General features: G+C 43.4%; 1 protein-coding gene across 3 annotated transcripts in view; it reads left to right on the top strand.

Moving 5' to 3' along the window:
- Positions 1-368: 368 nt before the first annotated feature.
- SORCS1 (sortilin related VPS10 domain containing receptor 1) overlaps positions 369-20,602 on the top strand; it is a 359,672-nt gene continuing 339,438 nt past the window's right edge. For 2 of the 3 annotated variants that reach the window (XM_035132751.3, XM_088670638.1), the window contains exon 1: positions 496-1,531. In XM_035132751.3, the coding sequence (XP_034988642.3) occupies positions 773-1,531 (759 nt within the window). In that variant the 5' untranslated portion in view covers positions 496-772. Of the gene's footprint in view, positions 1,532-20,602 lie in introns of all 3 variants that reach the window. The other variant, XR_009557597.2, reaches the window with a different exon arrangement.

Raw genomic sequence — 20,602 nt, forward strand, 5'->3', positions numbered from 1 at the left:
TTTGCACCCACTTTCGCGGGTGACACCCCGACCCCTCCCCACCCACCGCGTCAACGTGAGGGAACTTTGAGTGGCACACGCCGTCCCTCGCCGTTAGATTCCCTTCCCGAAGGAGCCTTGCTCTCTCGCTTTTCACGTCGTTTCCCAACATAGCCGCCGCTTTCCCCGAGGTGGCCAAGAGAGAGCCGCGCAAGGCTGGCGGAGGGAGAAACAGACGAAGTTGGCGCGGCCGCCGGGCGCCTTGAAAGGGGGCGAGCGGATCGCCCGTCCCTCCCGATCCAGTGACGAGAAGCAGCCGTGCTCGGCGCGAGGGGGCGGGGAGGCGATGTGGTGACTTCTTCTACAAAGGCAAGCCGGAGAAATCACCAGCCGGGGTTGGCTGGCGCGCCCGCTCTCCCTCGCTCTCGCTCGCGCGCTCCTTCAGCTCCTCCCCCGCGCGGTGGTGGCTTCCCCCCTCCATCAAAAGCCCGCTCGGCGACGCCAGCTTTTGGGGGGTGAGGGGGAACTCCGAAAGCAAAGAAAGCGGGGTGTTTCTCTTCTTTCTCCCCCTCCTCTTCTCCCCAGACTGCACCCAGGGTCTGAAACTTCGAGAGAGTTATCGCCGCTGCCTTCCTTTAAGAAGAGACCTCGGAATAAAACACCACCTGCCGTCTTCTCCCAACTCCCCTCCCATTTCGCTTCCCTCTCACTCCGTCGCTCTCTCTCCCTCTCTGTCTCTCTCTCTCTCTCTCGCACACGTTCCCTCCCCGCCCCTCCACCAGCATCAGGGGCAATGGGAAAAGTTACTGGCTGGTACCCAGGCTGGCACGTTGCTCTGCTAGCTGCCCGGACATGGCTTTTGATCCTCACTTTTGGCTTCATCGGGGCAGAAATCACTTGCAGCTCGTGCCGTTGGCAGGTGCAGCTCCAGCTGCGGGAGCAGCAGCAGCGACCTCAGGACGGATTATTAATGCACTTGAGGACGGCGGGGCGAAGAGGCGACGAGGCGAGGAGGAGACCCGGGGAGGAAAGAGGTGAGAGGCGCCCCGGTGGTGGCGAGGAGCCGCCGGCGAGTGCCGGGGATCCAGCCCTTTCCGCTTCTGCCCCCGCTGAGGAGAAAGACGCCCCGCCACCTGCATCGCGCAGCCTGGCGGGCTCCCGGCAGCTGAGCGGCGAGCGCCCCGAGGCTCGGCTCGGCCGCCGAGCGTCGCCCTTGGGTGGGAATCGAGCCGGGCGCGCCAAGTTCTCTTCCGCCGAAGGGCGCCCGGCGGGGAACTCTCACGCCGGCCGCGCTGCCCGATCGGCGCCCCTGGGCCGCCCGAGGAAGCCCGGCGCGGATCGGAGGCGACTGGCGAGCCGGAAGCCCCGAGGGGCTCCGGCGGAGAGAGACAAGCCGCCGGAGAGCCGGGAACGGGCAAGTCCGGAGCAGCTGCCGGGGAAAGCCACGCGCTTCCGCCTGGAGGAGCTGAAATTGACGAGCACGACCTTTGCCCTCACGGGGGATTCGGCGCATAACCAAGCCATGGTGCACTGGTCGGGACACAACAGTAGCGTGAGTAGCCAGCATTGTCACGATAATAACAAGCACGATTGGGGGTGGGGTGGGAATGGTTCAATCTCTGCCGCTGTTCCCTAGAAAAGATTCAGGGAGCAGGATGATAACCTCGCTAAACCTCCACAGCACTGGATGATTCTTCGGTTTTAGCGCCCCTCGGGGGGAGTTTCGCCTTCTTCGCGCCCTCCCGCCCCCGCTTATTTTTAACAGAAGAGGTGGTCTTCTGTTCGTGCGTCCGTGTGGCGCTTTCTCTCTGGGGCAGAAAGTTTCCTGCTCCACTTGACACAGCCTGGAACTGCATCTCGGTGCATTCAAGCGCACTTGAATGTACGAGGAGAGGAGCTGCGAGTGGGAAAGGGCTGAGATCAAGGAGTTAAAATACGCTGCGTTGCGTGTAGGGTGGAAGATGTCGATCAAACTGTTTCAAAGTCAGGTGAAAACTGTCGGACATTTCATTTCCGAGATGCTTTACTGGCATGGCAAAGTGTCACAAATTGTAGCCTGATTTCCGTGGTGAGTGGTGGAATTATGGAGATGTGGTCGGGGGCCAAAAGCCCCCTATGAGGCCAGATTTCCTCACTGGATCCTATCTGATCTCCTGTCTGTCCATTTTCTCTCCGGCTTCCCATTTGATGACATGTATCTAACCAGCACACACAGCTTTCTCTCTTTTCCCATCGTCAAGTCAATTTTTCTTTTCCTCTTGGCTGATTCTGCAAAATTTATAGAACTGTGTTTCTTGTACTGGGACACTGGGGTAGAAAGTGTCTCTCAGTCTCTATTATGTCACTGATTCATTGCCCCTTAGCTTTAATTTAATAGATCATGTCATGAGCAATCAAGGTTCAGTTTTGATCAAAAGCATGCCAGTATTAGAATCTCTTCAAGCCTGCCCTGAATTCCTTTCCCTCAGGCATACTAAAGCACTTCAGGTTTTGCAACTGAGGATTGGCTCAACACCACATACCATCAGCTCCCTGGGGATGGTGAGGTGCCCATTTATATAAAAAGGAAACTCACGTTGCAAGATGAGGATAACTGCTCACCTGTTGTTCTGTGCTTTATCCCTGTTGATGCTAAAATTAGAGTTTTTCCATCCTGTATATCTACAGTAATTAAACCCCTTTTCATTTTAACATGTATCTTTCTTTTTTTATATAAAAAGGTACTAGTGTTCCATTGCTGAAGATTTATCCCAATAAACAGAGCTCCTTTCTTTCACAACACTTCCTAGTATAAACTGGATATCAGCTTTTAGAGAACTAGGACAATGCAGACTGGGCTTCTGTGTAGTGCTGATTCCTGGGAGCTACTTTATCCTGAAAAGTTAAAGAGAACTAAGGAAATGTAAGATGCACCAAAACACAAGGGAGGGGGAGTTTGTTTGTTTTTATTCATAAGGTAGATACACATTGAATCTTTCATGCTCCATTTTAAGGCATTCTTTGGGTCTGTCACTTCTAGTTCTTGTTACCTGTAGCCAGCTTTCAATTGTGGCTTTAAAAAATGATGATTTGACCATTATAAATTCCTTTTGGTGTGAGTGAGTATAAATCACAGTATGTCCATTTAGTATTCATGAGGATGTCATCAGCACTTCTTGAGAATTCAGACTTTATTGACCAGGCCATAATTTTATATGGTTTTCAGGAACTTTAATCCAATAATGCAAAAAAACAAAAAACAGAAACCCTACCCTTGTGCTTTTCGGGGGACCTTTCCCCCTTTTTACCCATTTTGGCTATCAGATCTCTATCTAATATGGGTCCACTAAAATCAACCCTCCACTTCAAACTCCAGACTTTTAAAACTGATTGAACAAGTTAGTCACAGCTTTCATATGATTCATGTCCTTAGCAATGGTTTACAACTTAAAAATAGGCTCAAACGCTTCTGTCAGGGGTTGTAGTACAGAAGAGATAAGATGGAGACTTTAAATTAAAACAATATATAATTCTGATCATTACTGTATTGTGAATTACAAAATGCTACATTCCAATTTACCTTTATGGCAGGTCTTGTTACAAAGTGAGTGGAGAAAAGTTCTTTAGTCAATTGGTCATATCCTTTAGAACTTTTGCATGTGTTTAAATGGGTGATAGATGTCAGTTGTGTTATTTTATGTGTTCATGACACATTCATCACATTGCAGTATGGTGACAGGGAATTGGTGTATCAGATCACTCTAGATCTGCAGAATGATATGGTGACGAGATCGTACTGGCCTATTTACTTTGAATGTTTGAAAGTGATGCTAATAAAGGTTTTAATACTGAGATCTGCAGAATCTAGAGCAATCACCATTCTTTTGTCATTGCACAAAATGATCTTGCTGCTGAATCATCCTGTTTGGTGAAAGCAAGGTGTCTTTATTCTTTATGGTCCAGTGAAATATCTAAGGTCTCAGGTGACTTTCCCCTCTAAAGTAAATGCCAGGGGCATCTTGACTAGAGTTTTTGGTTGTGTCAAGATTTGAAAACCCAATTCAGTGTTGACAATGTGTGACTAGGAGAGTTGATTCTCAGGACTATATCTGAACCAGTATATGCAGTGCTTTGTGTAGAGTGATAATATGCAAATAGGCAAAGTAAGCATCTCCAAAACAGGTATGGGAAAGTTTTGGAAGCACCAGAAATCTGGAATGTGATGGTCTTGCAAAGCCCATAAGTGTTCTTTCTGTCTCACATGGACTTTCCCATTCCTGGCAACCATGATTTTAGTCATCTCAGATACCCAAAGGTGAGGCTCAGATGGTCTAGCCTTGTGTCAATATATTATCTGAATTGTGTGAGTCTAAACAACATTATGTAAACATTGAAAACAATTATCTGAATTTCCAGTGTATTTCTCACTGTTCATGTGTTCATAATGGCACTTGACCAAACACATGGAGGTGATTGTGGGTGCCTACACAAGTACAGGAGACTCCTCTACTGCAGGCAGTCATCCTTGAGTGCATGGAGAGGATAGAAAAATAGAGTTAGCATGCATGCATTTATGCTCATGTTCATATGATGAATGTCTGAAGAAGACTAGATGAGGAGTGGTTAACATTCACTGGCTGAAAGCCTTGCCAGTCCTCCAGGGTCTGCATGCCACTGTTGGGTGTGACCAAAAGTGGATGTGGCCACCTCACACCTTTATACTTACACCTGAAGAGGAAAAAGAGCCCTTCTTCTTGGATAATCTGGGCAGATCAGCTGAAGAGGGGTTTTCCCCCTTCTTTGTTCAGGGAATCTGATGTCTGGGGTGAGGGAAATTAATGCACCCACCAGGCATCTACCCGTATCTACTTTTTTTTAAGCTGCTGCTGTTGCCAAAATTGATCAGGCCTTCAGAAGATCAGCAAAAATTGATTGGAGTCAGGCCCCTGGCGCAAAACGGTTAGTCACCCCTAGGCTGGACAGGTGGTGTATTTTGACAGGAGCATCTTTTAATATATTGAAACACTAGCTTGCTTTATTGCAGACACAGAAACCTGGTCGTTTATTCAGAGCTCAAATTATGTAAGGGTGGGTTAGAGGGGCCTCTCTACTTTCTGGCAGTCCTCCCAGCCACTATTGTAGGCAAAACTGGAGGGAGTCATGGATTTGCCCCCTGTGGATTTCATTAAGGCTTCTACTTAATGAATGTTCAAGCATTGCATTTATTGCAGGAATTCATTGGACAGAAACTTAAAAGGAATGGTAGAAAAGTCTAATTGTGTACATTCCATAGCTAATGGAATGTAAGGATTTTATAGACTTTTTTTTTTACAGTACTCTATTGTGTATCACCCCCCCCCTGTGCTCTTTGGAGAAAGGGCAGTTTGGAAATAACAATCATGGAATAATTTTATTCCCTCCCATTATAATAAAAGTTTCATCTCATAATTGTTAGATCACTTATTATCCTATGAAACATCCCAAAGAAATGTTGAAGGACTTGTTGAAGGAGAACTGACACTGCGTGGAATAGATCTCCTGATATTATGGTACCTGCTGGGTTTGGTGCATAAGGGATGAGACAACCTTTTAGGTATTCTGATCTCAAACTGCAGAGGCCTTTATACAGTAGTACCAGTCGCCCAAACCTAGCCTGGTAGCTAATTGGCAGCCAATGCAAATCTTTCAGCAGTGGTGTAATATAATGGAGCTGTTCTGCTCCAGTGAGTTACGTTGCCATATTAGGCGCTAGTTGCAGCTTCTTGGCAGCCGTACATAAAGCACTTTGCAGTCATCCAATGTGGAGGTTGCCAATGCATGGGCAAGAGTGGTTCAAGATATTCTGGTCCTGAAAGAGCCATACAGTGTAGCCTAATTACTGCAGTGTGTTTGAGGGTTGTTTTTTATTGTGAAAAACTGTAGTAATATCTGAAGTTATAGTAATGCATGTGTTGTGTGATAAGAGGACTGGGTGGGGTATTATAGATATAGATGCTCCTTTCTGAACCTTTGGGTTCTTCTGGGCTCCTTTGTGAGGAAGGGTAGGATATGAAACTAATAAATAAAACTTTGTGACCTCATGACATTTTGGACTACAACTACTATCAGCCCCAAGCTGTGGTGTAGTGGTTAGAGTGTTGTACTAGAACTAGGAGACCTGGCCGTGAAGCTTACTAGGTGACCTGGGGCCAGTCAGTGCTTCTCAGTCTAACCTATGCCAAAGGGCTGTTGTGGGGATTAATGGAAGAGGAAAAGATCCATGTACACCATCCTGAGCTTCTTGGAGAAGCATTGAGATATAAATGCGATAGAAGAAGAAGAAGAAGAAGAAGAAGAAGAAGAAGAAGAAGAAGAAGAAGAAGAAGAAGAAGAAGAGGAGGAGGAGGGGGAGGAGGAGGACTTCATATCCCACCTTTCACTCCCACTTTATCACTACCCTAAGGAGTCTCAAAGTGGCTAACATTCTCCTTTCCCTTCCTCCCCCACAACAAATACTCTGTGAGGTGAGTGAGGCTGAGAGACTTCAGCGCAGTGTGACTAGCCCAAGGTCACCCAGCAGCTGCATGTGGAGGAGCGGAGACGTGAACCCGGTTCACCAGATTACGAGTCCACCGCTCTTAACCACTACACCACGTTTGACCAATGGCCAAGGATGGTGGGAATTTGAAAGTGAAGTCCTGTTCTAGTGCAAAATGTCTGGAGGATGTTAGGTTTGGAAAGACTGATATAGTCATTGATTTTGCGTGTCCGTTTATGCCTCCTGGCCTGCTTTGTATAGCCTTTTGGTGCATGAAGTGCTCTGGAGAAGTTGAAAACTTGCTAAATACTTTGCAACATATTGAATGGTCCTGATAAAAACAGTGCCCAACCAGAGGCGTTGCGTCCCATTCCACTGCCTGAGGCGAAATGGGAAGTGCCACTTTGCCCTGCTGCTCCTACTACTCCTGCCACCACCTACATGCTCCTGCCACTGCCTGTTCTGCTGCCTCCGTGCATCCTGCCACACCAGCATTGGCACCAATTTTGGGTGAGATCTCACTCGAAATGGATGCAATCAGCATTGAGAGTGGCAGCTCTTCCCAGCTGCTGGCAGTGGTCAGGTAGGACACATGTGAGCATGCTGCCTGGGGGCATGTGCCGCCTGAAATAGTGGCCTCACCCTGCCTAATGGCTGGGCCGGCACTATGCCCAACTGTGGATTTGGGAGGTTTATTTATTTTTCTCATGGACCAATATGACTGCTTTTGTTTTTATGATTAATCTTGATTTTAACTGGGAAAAGAAGCCAGGTTTTTTTTTTTTACCTCTAGGAGAAAGAGAACAGCCTCAATGAGAGGGAAATATTTTCGTGTCCTCTTTGAAACACCACCGTTATTATGAACAACACACCTGTCTTTGAGAGCATAGGAACCACCATTAAGCAAACTAGTAAAAACAGGAAATCATGACAAAACACTGCAGCAATGCATGTAAGCATAGGTTTTCTGCACCCAGAGCAATAGAACAAGTAAGAGTTGGAGCTACAGCAACCACAGAATGCAACAAATTCTATGATGGTTGTCTCATTGTATGTATTATGGCACTTTAGCACACATTTAAGAAATGAACAAGTGGTGTGGATATCTGCATTGCATGGCAAGTTCACTTTGTGCTCATGCATAAGCATGGAGGAAGGGAGCAGGCCCAGCTTCTCAAGTGTTTAGCTGCCACCTCCAAAGTATGGCATTGACTGGCCACACTGACAAAGATAGTATGACTGTTCTCTAATATGGATAGTGGTCTACATTGTGCTTTTCTGGTGCACATATTTCCATTCATTTCAAGAAACATTATTCATATCAACACAAACCTACGCATGCCTACTTGGAAGCAAGACTTAATATGTTCAGTGGGGCTTGCTCCTAGTTGTAGCCTATGCAATCAAAACTCTTAATGGCTCCCTGGAGATGGGCTGGTGGGAATCTATGTTCTCACACAGAAAGACCCATCACACTCAAAAGGTTTAATATAGAAATGCCAAAGCAAACATTGCATGTCTGCTCAAGTAGATTTTCTTACATCTTGCTTCATAAGATGCAAAGCAAGAGGGAGACTCACGAAAAGGCTGTATCCTTTAAAGAAACCTGTAGTTATTTCTCTAAATAATCAAGCAAAGAAATTGGCTTCAGAAGAAAAACTCTCATTATGAGGCAGTTTGGAGATAAGATGGTATAATGAGATTCCTTGTGGTTATTATTGAAAATGCAACATTGTGCAGAAAGACAGAATGAGAATGCAGCTTCTTTCCTTGGTGGAAGAATCCTCTGTGCTGAACAGTTGTGCAATTGCTACCTGGGAATTTATGCCTGCAAACCTATAATGCTTGAACATTCTAAAGTATAATAATAGCTCAGTTCTGGATGCCTAAGAGTGTGACTCTCTAAATTTGTGTTGTCCTGTGTTTGCATTCAGGAGAACACATCCAATAAATGTCAGAGGCTATTTTATCTTGCAGAGCAATGCACTTTACTTTATAACAGTGACAGTAGATGTAAACATGCTCAGGATTGACTTCAATTTGAGGTGATGAAAGTTCTCTCTGTGATGGTGTTCAATGGAAGAGTAATTATTCACACATGTCAGGTATCCCTTTGATACAATCATCAAATGATGCAAATCAGATTGAAGAATGCAAATCTATGAAGAGGGGAAGACCTTCTGAGGTCACAAGTAAGATGAGTGGGCATTAAAGTTTAGCATGGGTTTATAAGAAGAAAATGTAGCACTGTAGTGAGCGGAACAAGAAGGCATCAGAATGTATGCCAATCTGAGCCTTTCCTGGGGTTTATTTCTGTAGATACAGTAATGACATGAGTAAAAGTTGGCATAACTTGATATAAGATTCCCATTATGAACCATATGCACTCTATGATTTGCTGGATCATGGACGAATGAATGGGTGGCAAAGGCCTTGCAGCCTTGTTGGCACAGTAAAATAAAAAAATTCCTTCAGTATTTTTATTTATTTATTTATTTATTTATTCTTTTACTTCGACCCAGACCAACACGGCTACCTACCTGTAACCAGAACTATTGTTGGCACAGGTTACTGATGGGGAGAGCATAACTCTCAAACAAAAGGCACAGCCCTCTTGATCTGGCACTGAGGTTATACTTACTTCAAGACAGGTATACTCTTCCCTCCCTTTCTTACTTGACTTCTAGCATGGGTCTGTGACAAATCTCTCTCTCTCTCTCTCTCTCTCTCTCTCTCTCTCTCTCTCTCTCTCTCTCTCTCTCTCTCTCTCTCTCTCTCCACTTTTGAAATGGGCATCATTTAACTCTTTAGATCAAGGTGTGGATGCTGTGTGATTTGCTGCCCACGGATATTGTAACTTGGCTATCTGAAGGAGCACCCATATAATCAGTCACTTTCATTTCCAGTTATAAACCAATGTTTCTTTATTATTCTTGTGCAAGAACCTCTTGGGGCATAAAATTAAGGGTAAACACACATTCATATCAAGCACAAGTTTTAATCTCCAACAAAAGGTCCTAAGCCTCTTGGGTGGGTGTGTAGGAATACACATGAGTACTGGGCATGCATGTGGATTCAGACACATTCCTTATATCAGCCTTCTACGCTTTCCTGAGTATTCAAGTTTTCGTGCCTCTTGCTATGTTAGTGCATTTTTAATATTACAAAGTGCTTCTCAGAACAAATGGGATCTTTGCACGTTTGAGTAGAGCTTTGTTAAAATGGCAGCGACATATAAAGTACCATTAAAAAATAAAAGAATGCCCCCCAAAGTTCCCCTCTTGCCTTTCTCACATAATGGTCATCATACTCCTCTGTACTTCATAAACCTCTCCTATGCCCTCCTGATACGAAACAAATTCCTACAGTGAGAAAGCACTTAGTAGAGAGAAGCCAACACAAACGGCAATCAGCCCTTGAAACACAAAATGGTTTCCCGAAAAACAAAGCAGCTTTACATGTTTCAGAACCAAACCAAATGGGTGCCATAATTCTTCTGCCTTTATCATGATTCATCTCTAGCTATATTTTCCACTGTGTTGCCCAGCTAGCTTTTTAAAAAACTATACAATTTCTGTAACAAGATATACTGAAAATATCCCCCCGCCCCCGCCCCCAAGAATAACTCTATTGTGATGGAAAGGAATGAAAAGAAAAATGATTCACTAGCTTTTGGGAAACTGGCTTGTGCTGAATGAAGAACACAAACCTATTGTTCTTTACAGATGAGTTGTGTCTTTTAACTGGAGGACATGGATTCAAGATTTTCACTCACCAAGTGACTTTGGGAATGTAACCTTGCGTTGGGTCTCCCCCTCTATGATTATATAATTTATTTTATTAAGTGAGACCATAGGTCCATGAAGGTCCAAGGGATTAAGCATAAAGGTTCATGTCTCAGCCCTACTCCTTCAGCTCCTTTAACATGATAGTTTGGGAAGTGATCATGGGACCTTCTGCATGCAAAGTATGTACTCTACCAATGGAGCGCTAAGCTTGTGCTGTGTGCACTTCAAACCATTGAACTGGAATGGGGCTCTCTTTGATCAATTCATCCAGCAGAGGTAGTGACACTAGTATTGCTAGTTGATAAGAAATTCTAATTTTGCATAATTGCAGAGAAAGTATTAAGGGAATCAAATGGACTTGATATCCGTTGTGTTTGCCCAATCCTTATGGAAACCATCAGCTTAGATGAGAGATGGAGAACCTGTGGCTCTGCAGATGCTGTTGAGTGCCGATGGTCAGAGATTATGGGAGTGGTAGTTCAACAACATCTTGGGAAGTCACAGGGTTCCCCATTCTTAGTTTTGATGATTTTTGAAAAAAGATAGGAAGGGGTGTTTCTAGGACGAAATTGAAACTGTAACGCTTCCCTGTTATTTTGTTATTGGATGCTGGATGTTGTTTATGTAATCATGTTATATTTATAGTTCTGAAATGTTGCTTTCTGTATGCTATTATATTTTCTATTGTGTTGTTTTGTTACGTTATCAGGGAATTCTTTATGCACTGTTTGGTTTTGAAATGTATTGTTTTATATGTTGTCAGCTGCTTTGAGCATCATTTTCTTTTCATGGAAAAGCGGCATACCAATAAAATGAATGAATGAACGAATGAATGAACACAGGAGAAAGTGATCGTTTTCATGCCTTGCTTGTCAGCTTCTGGTGGTAGCCAGCTGGTGGCTTTTGGAAACAGGTTGCTAAGACCAGATGGACCTTGATCTGATCCAGCAAGTCATTTCTTCTGCTTATCATCTTTTAACCTAGATGTACCCTTTTGTGTACTGATGTATCTGAATTAGATTTTACAGGGTTGCTGTCATTTTCAGCATTTGAATCATATGCTGGAATCTTATTCTTGACCTTTCAAACTATAATTAGATTTTTTTAAAAAAATGCATCACTCCTAACCTCAGTTGTATATACTTAAGGCAGTGGATATCAATAAACTGGCACAACTGAGCACTGCAGTCTCAATAGCAGGTGTTAAACTCCTACAGAAACTCATTCTCCCCACCCCCACCCCCTCAATTCTTTTCTGTCTCTGGAGGACTGTTGGAATGGACTGCTACTGCAACACAATCATTTATTATTTGTCTTCAAAATATAAATATGGGATTTTGGTCGATTAAGTAGCTTGCATGATCATCAAAGGTGTGCATAGCTTTTAGGGACAGACAAATCTATCACTTTTTGTTTCTCTCAGTTTCTTATTTTTCCTGTCTTAAGTTCAGTTCTTCACATTTCTGGATCAGTCCGTGATTTTTTTAAGTCCTCATGAAAATTCATCAGCATGGTATTGAACATTTCTCCTAATATAGGCCATTTTGTATGCATTTTTGCCTGATACAAAGGGGTTTATTTTACAAGTGATTCCCTCCAACAATGCATTTTACAAGTTATTTTTACTAATATGTACATTTTATGCACGCTTTCCCCTAATATACTTATTTTGGTGCACATTATTTGGCTGGACAACTGCATCAAAGCATTCAGAGAGCAGCAAATTTTGAAGTTAGGTATTTTGGTCTGCATAATGTTCCAGAAAGCGAAAATTAGTTAGGTTTGCAATGAATTCCAAACCTCCTTGAATTCCCACCCCATCCTTAAAAGCTACTTCACTTTGCACTGATTCCTCCACAGAAGCTACTTTTCTTATTGTCTAAAAGTTTTGAAATTATATGCATATTCACATATGAAATAAGCAGAGGGTAAAAATGTCTGACTAGGCCCATCAGCTGCTTGGTTCCCTTGTTATTTAATCACCAGGAGGTGAATTAAAATGACTGCATTTCAGAGTCCCATAAGCCTCAAAGGCAATGAACCTCTCTTAGTTTTAAGAAACATTACAGTGCATGAAGGTGAAGCGACCTGCTGTGTTTTGGCTCAGAACAGGCAAAGGGTATTAAAGCAAGTCTCTTTTGCCATTGTGTTCTCTAATGTTGAAGCAGCAGGAAGAAGTACTGTTGGACTGGCTGGGCTGACATAAAAATACCAGGGGTGCCTATAATGCACAGAGAACATACAGTGTCTGGAGAATAGAGCCCGAAGCTATTCATCAAGTAGATTTGCCACCAGCCACCAGGGCAACACACTTGAATGCTTAGCAGCTAGCATCCGACAATTTGCTTCCTAATATCCCTTAAAATCTGAATATCAGTTGTAGCTAATTTCATGTTATGCAAAGGCCTGCTCAGTCTGGCATGAATAACCAGGGAAAGGCAGGGTGGATGGGGAGGTGGGGAGTGAGGAAGCCAAGCACAATATATTCTTTGTGTATTCAACGTGGATGAAATATTTCATGAAGTTTGGTTCTCCTACACATGGCAACTGTTCCAGGCACACCAAACTGCATGATTATTAAAAGAAAAATAAATTCCAAACTCATTTGTTTTGAAATGATGTGCGTTCCTTCTCTAGGATAGATCTCCCATGCAAAAGAATTGACATAGGCTTTGTGTGCTCCTTTGACTTATCAGCACCCCACATCACACATCTAGGTAGCCAATAATCACAGGCAACTTTCGTGTAGCTGGTGTATAAATGTAACTTTCAAATGAATGACTCTTCCTAGTGAAATCTGGAGTGTGAGTGCAGTGTGAGAGGGCTATGCCACATTGGGGTCGGGAGGTCTAAATTTCTTCTAGGCTGGTTGCAGTTATAAGCTATGAAGCAATTATTCAAACTGTCCTTTGCATCCACCAGAGCTAATGTATATAATACAAGTTTTCATTAATATATCAGTAATTTGAACAGAAACTGTTACGTGAAAAGAAGGGCAATTTTGGGATTTGTACTAAGATCTCGGGTTCGATTTCTTCTACTGAAGCAGTAGAGGTGATGAGATATCTTCTTCCTCAGCATATTGTTGGTGCTAAACAAACATTTAATAGAAACTCTAAAATCAGAATGAGTGCATTGGTGCTAATAAGATTTTTCTTAGCTTGCTCCTTGGAGCTGACTTGCTCAAGCTCTAATTAATCATGATACAGGGAATCGGGAAGGAACTTACCACAGGCTAGAATAGCTTCCATTCTCAATGGATGAGATTTAGCCATTGAGAACTCCCTCTCCAGAGGCAGATTTAGGGCAGTGCAGCCAGTCCTGCCTCACTGGGCACTGAGTCTAGGGGACACTGCAGGGCATCACAACGATGATGTGTAGTGAATTGAGCAGAATGGAAGGTGAGAGATTGGTGGCACATCGAATTTTGGCCAGTAAACTTACAAAAGGACATTGAGATAGGTGACTTCAAATTCAATTTTATGCTCAAATGAATATCATATATATATATATATATATATATATATATATATATATATAGTGTGTGGGGGGGGGACCTATCTTGGTACAATTTATACATAGGTGCCTTTTGCTAGTGATAATGATAACATTTATTGTCAAGATCGTATTATTATGACCGCGGAGATTTGACCTGGAAATGCAATTTGCTTTCCGCAGAATTTTTACTCAGGCTTGCAAAAGTAAAAAGAGGCTTAAGTATATCATTACATGGAAATTATTCAGCATAGTGTGACTTGTTGTTTCCAAGCCAAAGGCACATTGTCCTGTGATAATGCGAAAGTCAATAGATTTCATTTCAAAAGCAGCTTTGTTCCTTTTTTTTTTGCTATTGAGATTTTAGAGTAGTCCAATTCCCTCTCTTTTGACCTGCCTGCAGTCTCAGGAAGGCAATGTTGCCCTGGTTGTACTCAGGCTGCAGCATCAAGACAGAAATATCTGAGTGAAGATTACTTCACATGACTATGTAGTCAGTAGTGACACAAATTCAGCTAGTGAACTGCGTAAAGGCTAGGGCTGAAACAGCCATGAGGCTGGCCCAGTGGGGATGACTGACTAGCACTCTTGTGGAAATTCTCAGTTATTCACCCGCGGAGCTCATCTGCACTTCCTGCAGCAAATATAGATAGATGACCTAGAGAAAATCCACTTGAACGTGCTTTTCTCTAGACTGGCATAACAGCAGAAGGCAGAGCAACAGGCTGTCCTGCCTATTTGCAGTGCAATAAATCAGAACTACATTTAGGTAACTAGATGACTGCAGAGTGTGCTAGAATTTGGTCTCCTGATATTCTAAGGTTAAAAAAAAGGACCCCCATTTTAAAACTTTCTTCTTCTTCAACGTATTTATATATCAATCTCATCTACCCAATTTTCAAGAATAAGTCAAGAAAATAAATATTGGGAGTTCAAACTGCAAAAAATGCATCAAATCATTTGACACCTTGGGGGAATGAATGAATGAATGTGTCAGATCCGTTAGTGAGGATACAGACCAGTTAGCTAACTTTACGTGGAATGAATGTATGTGTGTACCATTTTGTCATTTGCCTCATGAAGTGTCTTGGGACAGTCATGCTGTTTGGCACCTTACACATGATTGTAACCTGGTAAAGGCACGGAAGTACATTGCTGTCATGGCAAGCAAAGTGTGTAAAGCAGAGGTGGGCTCTGCCACCACAATGCCACTCCTCTGCCCTAAGACCCATTGATTGATTGCACAGAGGCATCCTGATTTACTGAAAGTAAGTTACCAGGGCATAGAAACAACAAAATATGGAGTAGATTAGCCTAAAAACCTTTTGCAGATTATCAAAAGCTGCAGAAATGGTTACTTCAAAAGGAAACAAAATTCAATGTGCAGAACCCATTGCTGGGCTCCACACATCTCCTAGGGTTGCAGCACTCATCTCGCTTTACTGGCTCCAAAATTTTCTTCACAGCAAAGCCAGCAATTTTCTAGACTAGATTTGGCAGCTAGGCTCTGTTCATATCCCCAACTAGAATATGGTTTGCCCTTTTCCTTGCCCACTTCATTATATAAAAAAAGAACTTATTCTGTTCACCAGCTTTTTCCACCCTCTTTCTGTGCAGTATTGACAAAGAGTATTGACACTGTTGCTGGGATGCTTTCCTGTGATGGACACATTGCAACAGAAACAATGATTTAAGCAACCCGAATTGCAGTCAGGAAGCTGAGATCGTTACTATAATGTGGCAGGCGGCAACAGCTGGAGACAGCATTATGTCCTGTTACTTTCTTGATTCATAAAAAAAATGTCACTCACGGGATAAGTATAGGTGCGAAGATTTTTGTCACTTTTTGCCCATTCTGTGGTATGTGGAAGATACATTTGCAGATTAAAAGGAAACAGCCTTAGGTAATCTGTGCTTTAAGAGAAATTTCCTAGTAGCCAAAGGCCCCTTGGCTGGTAATCAATTCAGGGGAACAGACATGGCCAACCTGGGTGGTTCCTTAGCTGAAAGATTAAACAGGGAAAGGGGGTTGTAAATACCACCAGCAGCCATGTTTTCCTCCATACAATTCTTCCTGAGAGTGAATGAACATCATCAAATCCCATCAGTCCCTGAGAGACTTTTCTCAATTACACTCCCAGCATGTGAGGTGAAAGAAGCCTCACATTTCTTCATGTTGTGATCAACTGGATTATCCAGTTTGAAAGGACAGCAATCCTTTTTAGAATAACAGAGGCAACTTGTAGCCTTTGGAACACCTCCTAAGTACTTAAAAAAGTAGCCACTTGGTTTTTTAAAAGGGGTTTCCATTTAAAATCTGTGCAGAAATGGGGCAGGATGGACTTTGTCCCATCTCCCATGCAGGGCTGGGATGGACCAGGCTTTAATAGGTGCTTCCATACTTGATTCCAACATATACAGTTTCCCCAGAAGGATACAGTATTGAGTATAGAAATGCACTTGGACATTGAATCAACAGGGACACCCCCCCATCTTTCTCATGATATCAGTAATCATACAGGGTGGTCAGCTGGTATCAGTGTCAAGGGTGGGCCTGGACTTCAGCTGAAATCTATCTCATCCAAGAGTGCCTGGAGGTGAGAGCATCTCAGCTGTGCAATGTTACAGTTAGTATAAGCTTTCTTCCTCCTGAAACTAGAAGTCTTCCTCCCCATCACAAAAACATACAAGAGGGCACTGCTAAGTCTTGGTGTTCAGTATTTCATCATGGTGTTCAGTATTTCATCATTCCCCTTCATGGATCAATGCCCCTTCATGGATCAATGCCTTGTCGTGGCGAAGGGGCTTGAATAACTCAGAGAAGCTATGAGCTATGCCATGCAGGGCCACCCAAGATGGACAGGTCATAGTGGAGAGTTTTGACTAAACGTGATCCACCTGGAGAAGGAACTGGCAAGCCACTCCAGTATCCCTGCCAAGAAAACTCCATGGACAAAGACAACAGGCATATAAAAGTTATGACGCTGGAAGATGAGCCCCTCAGGTCGGAAGGCGTCCAACATGCTACTGAGGAAGAGCGGAGGACAAGTACAAGTAGATTCAGAGCTGATGAAGCGGCTGGGCCAAAGCCAAAAGGACGCTCAGTTGCGGATATGCCTGGAAGCGAAAGGAAAGTCCGATGCTGTAAAGAAAAATATTGCATAGGAACCTGGAATGTAAGAACCATGAGTGGAGGTAAGCTGGATGTGGTCAAAAATGAGATGACAAGAATAAATATCGACATCCTGGGCATCAGTGAACTAAAATGGAAGGGAATGGGCGAATTCAGTTCGGGTGACTATCATATCTACTACTGTGGGCAAGAATCCTGTAGCAGAAATGGAGTGGCCCTCATAGTCAACAAAAGAGTGGCAAAAGCTGTAATGGGATGCAATCTCAAAAATGACAGAATGATCTCGATACGAATCCAAGGCAGACCTTTTAACATCACAGTAATCCAAGTTTATGCACCAACTACCGGTGCTGAAGAAAGTGAAATTGACCAATTCTATGAAGACCTACAACAACTTCTAGAAATGACACCAAAGAAGGATGTTCTTCTCATTACAGGGGATTGGAATGCTAAAGTAGGGAATCAAGAGATAAAAGGAACAACTGGCAAGTTTGGCCTTGGAGTTCAAAATGAAGCAGGGCAAAGGCTAATAGAGTTCTGTCAAGAGAACAAGCTGGTCATCACAAACACTCTCTTCCAACAACACAAGAGACGACTCTACACATGGATATCACCAAATGGGCAGCATCGAAATCAGATTGATTATATTCTCTGCAGCCAAAGATGGAGAAGCTCTATACAGTCAGCAAAAACAAGACCTGGAGCTGACTGTAACTCAGATCATCAGCTTCTTATAGCAAAATTCCAGCTTAAACTGAAGAAAGTAGGAAAAACCACTGGGCCAGTAAGATACAATCTGAATCAAATCCCTTATGAATACACAGTGGAAGTGAGGAACAGGTTTAAGGATTTAGATTTGGTGGACAGAGTGCCTGAAGAACTATGGATGGAGGCTCGTAACATTATACAGGAGGCAGCAACGAAAACCATCCCAAGGAAAAGGAAATGCAAGAAAGCAAAATGGCTATCCAACGAGGCCTTACAAATAGCGGAGGAGAGGAGGCAAGCAAAATGCAAGGGAGATAGGGAAAGATACAGGAAACTGAATGCAGATTTCCAAAAAACAGCAAGGAGAGACAAGAGGGTCTTCTTAAATGAGCAATGCAAAGAAATAGAGGAAAACAATAGAATGGGGAAAACCAGAGATCTGTTCAAGAAAATTGGAGATATGAAAGGAACATTTCGTACAAAGATTACCATAATCAAGGACAAAAGTGGTAAGGACCTAACAGAAGCAGAAGACATCAAGAAGAGGTGGCAAGAATACACAGAGGAATTATACCAGAAAGATATGGAGGTCTCATACACCCCAGGTAGTGTGGTTGCTGACCTTGAGCCAGACATCTTGGAGAGTGAAGTCAAATGGGCCTTAGAAAGCATTGCTAATAACAAGGCCAGTGGAAGTGATGATATTCCAGCTGAACTATTTAAAATTTTAAAAGATGATGCTGTTAAGGTGCTACACCCAATATGCCAGCAAGTTTGGAAAACTCAGCAATGGCCAGAGGATTGGAAAAGATCAGTCTACATCCCAATTCCAAAGAAGGGCAGTGCCAAAGAATGCTCTAACTACCGCACAATTGCGCTCATTTCACACGCTAGCAAGGTTATGCTTAAAATTCTACAAGGCAGGCTTAGGCAGTATGTGGACCGAGAACTCCCAGAAGTGCAAGCTGGATTTCGAAAGGGCAGAGGAACCAGAGACCAAATAGCAAACATGCGCTGGATTATGGAGAAAGCTAGAGAGTTCCAGAAAAACGTCTACTTCTGCTTCATTGACTATGCAAAAGCCTTTGACTGTGTCGACCACAGCAAACTATGGCAAGTTCTTAAAGAAATGGGAGTGCCTGATCACCTCATCTGTCTCCTGAGAAATCTCTATGTGGGACAAGAAGCTACAGTTAGAACTGGATATGGAACAACTGATTGGTTCAAAATTGGGAAAGGAGTACGACAAGGTTGTATATTGTCTCCCTGCTTATTTAACTTATATGCAGAATTCATCATGCGAAAGGCTGGACTAGATGAATCCCAAGCCGGAATTAAGATTGCCGGAAGAAATATCAACAACCTCAGATATGCAGATGACACAACCTTGATGGCAGAAAGCGAGGAGGAATTAAAGAACCTTTTAATGAGGGTGAAAGAGGAGAGCGCAAAATATGGTCTGAAGCTCAACATCAAAAAAACCAAGATCATGGCCACTGGTCCCATCACCTCCTGGCAAATAGAAGGGGAAGAAATGGAGGCAGTGAGAGATTTTACTTTCTTGGGCTCCTTGATCACTGCAGATGGTGACAGCAGTCACGAAATTAAAAGACGCCTGCTTCTTGGGAGAAAAGCAATGACAAACCTAGACAGCATCTTAAAAAGCAGAGACATCACTTTGCCGACAAAGGTCCGTATAGTTAAAGCTATGGTTTTCCCAGTAGTGATGTATGGAAGTGAGAGCTGGACCATAAAGAAGGCTGATCGTCGAAGAATTGATGCCTTTGAATTATGGTGCTGGAGGAGACTCTTGAGAGTCCCATGGACTGCTAGAAGATCAAACCTATCCATTCTTAAGGAAATCAGCCCTGAGTGCTCCCTGGAAGGACAGATCGTGAAGCTGAGGCTCCAATACTTTGGCCACCTCATGAGAAGAGAAGAATCCTTGGAAAAGACCCTGATGTTGGGAAAGATTGAGGGCACTAGGAGAAGGGGACGACAGAGGACAAGATGGTTGGACAGTGTTCTCGAAGCTACGAACATGAGTTTGACCAAACTGCGGGAGGCAGTGCAAGACAGGAGTGCCTGGCGTGCTATGGTCCATGGGGTCACGAAGAGTCGGACACGACTAAACGACTAAACAACAACATTTCATCATTGGTTAGTTAAAAAAAGATGGAGGCAGAGACCATATGGAATAAATAAATGCTAATTTAGCTGAAAACAGCACAAAAAGTGTGAGACAAGTGATGCCTATCACAAAATATACAGGAGGTCACTGCAAAGTCTTGGTGCTCAGTATTTCAGCTGGAGCAAGTGCAGTAAATGATGCAGATGATAATTACTTTCTTTTTATTGCATAGTAAATAGCTGTGTACAGTCTCTCATAAATAGCTAGAGTGCTGCCCTGAAGCACATAAATCTTAAGGAGCATTTTCCCTGCCCCACTAATAATCCTCGTAACATGCAAGGCAGGCATCTTTCTGCAGCTGCCTTTTGCCCTCATAACCCACTGGAGTTTGCTACCAGGCTCTGGAGGGAACAAACTTGCAGAAAATCAGGAGCTACCTAATTGGTGCATCTAATCCACGCCATGGAAGATTTTGTGCTGCTGTTTGTCTGATATGCTTTATTACTCGGTGTTCAGCAGGGTGGGTAGTGGGCAGGGAACTACACTGAAGACATCCCAGTGAGGAATCCTTATCATGCCCCTATCCTATAAAAGTAAGCTGGCAAAGACGTAGGTCAACCTCATCATAAGCCATGTACCACAGTCATCTGCTTGATCTTCCCAGCATAGAGCTTTGGAAGATGGCCTTGATTATCAGTGGGGTTAATCTACATGGACTATGTCAAAGGATTCATTCATACTGAGTTGGCCAGTGACCAGAGTATCTGTCATTTGGGGTAGACTCTTGGATTTTCTGAGTTTACTGCAAACATATTGGTATCTGTAAGAAATGGGGCTGCCTCTCTGGCACGTCCAAAACTGTTCCACTGAAA

Source organism: Zootoca vivipara, chromosome 5 (genome assembly GCF_965207765.1).
Source record: "Zootoca vivipara chromosome 5, rZooViv2.hap1.1, whole genome shotgun sequence".
Lineage (NCBI taxonomy): Eukaryota > Metazoa > Chordata > Lepidosauria > Squamata > Lacertidae > Zootoca > Zootoca vivipara.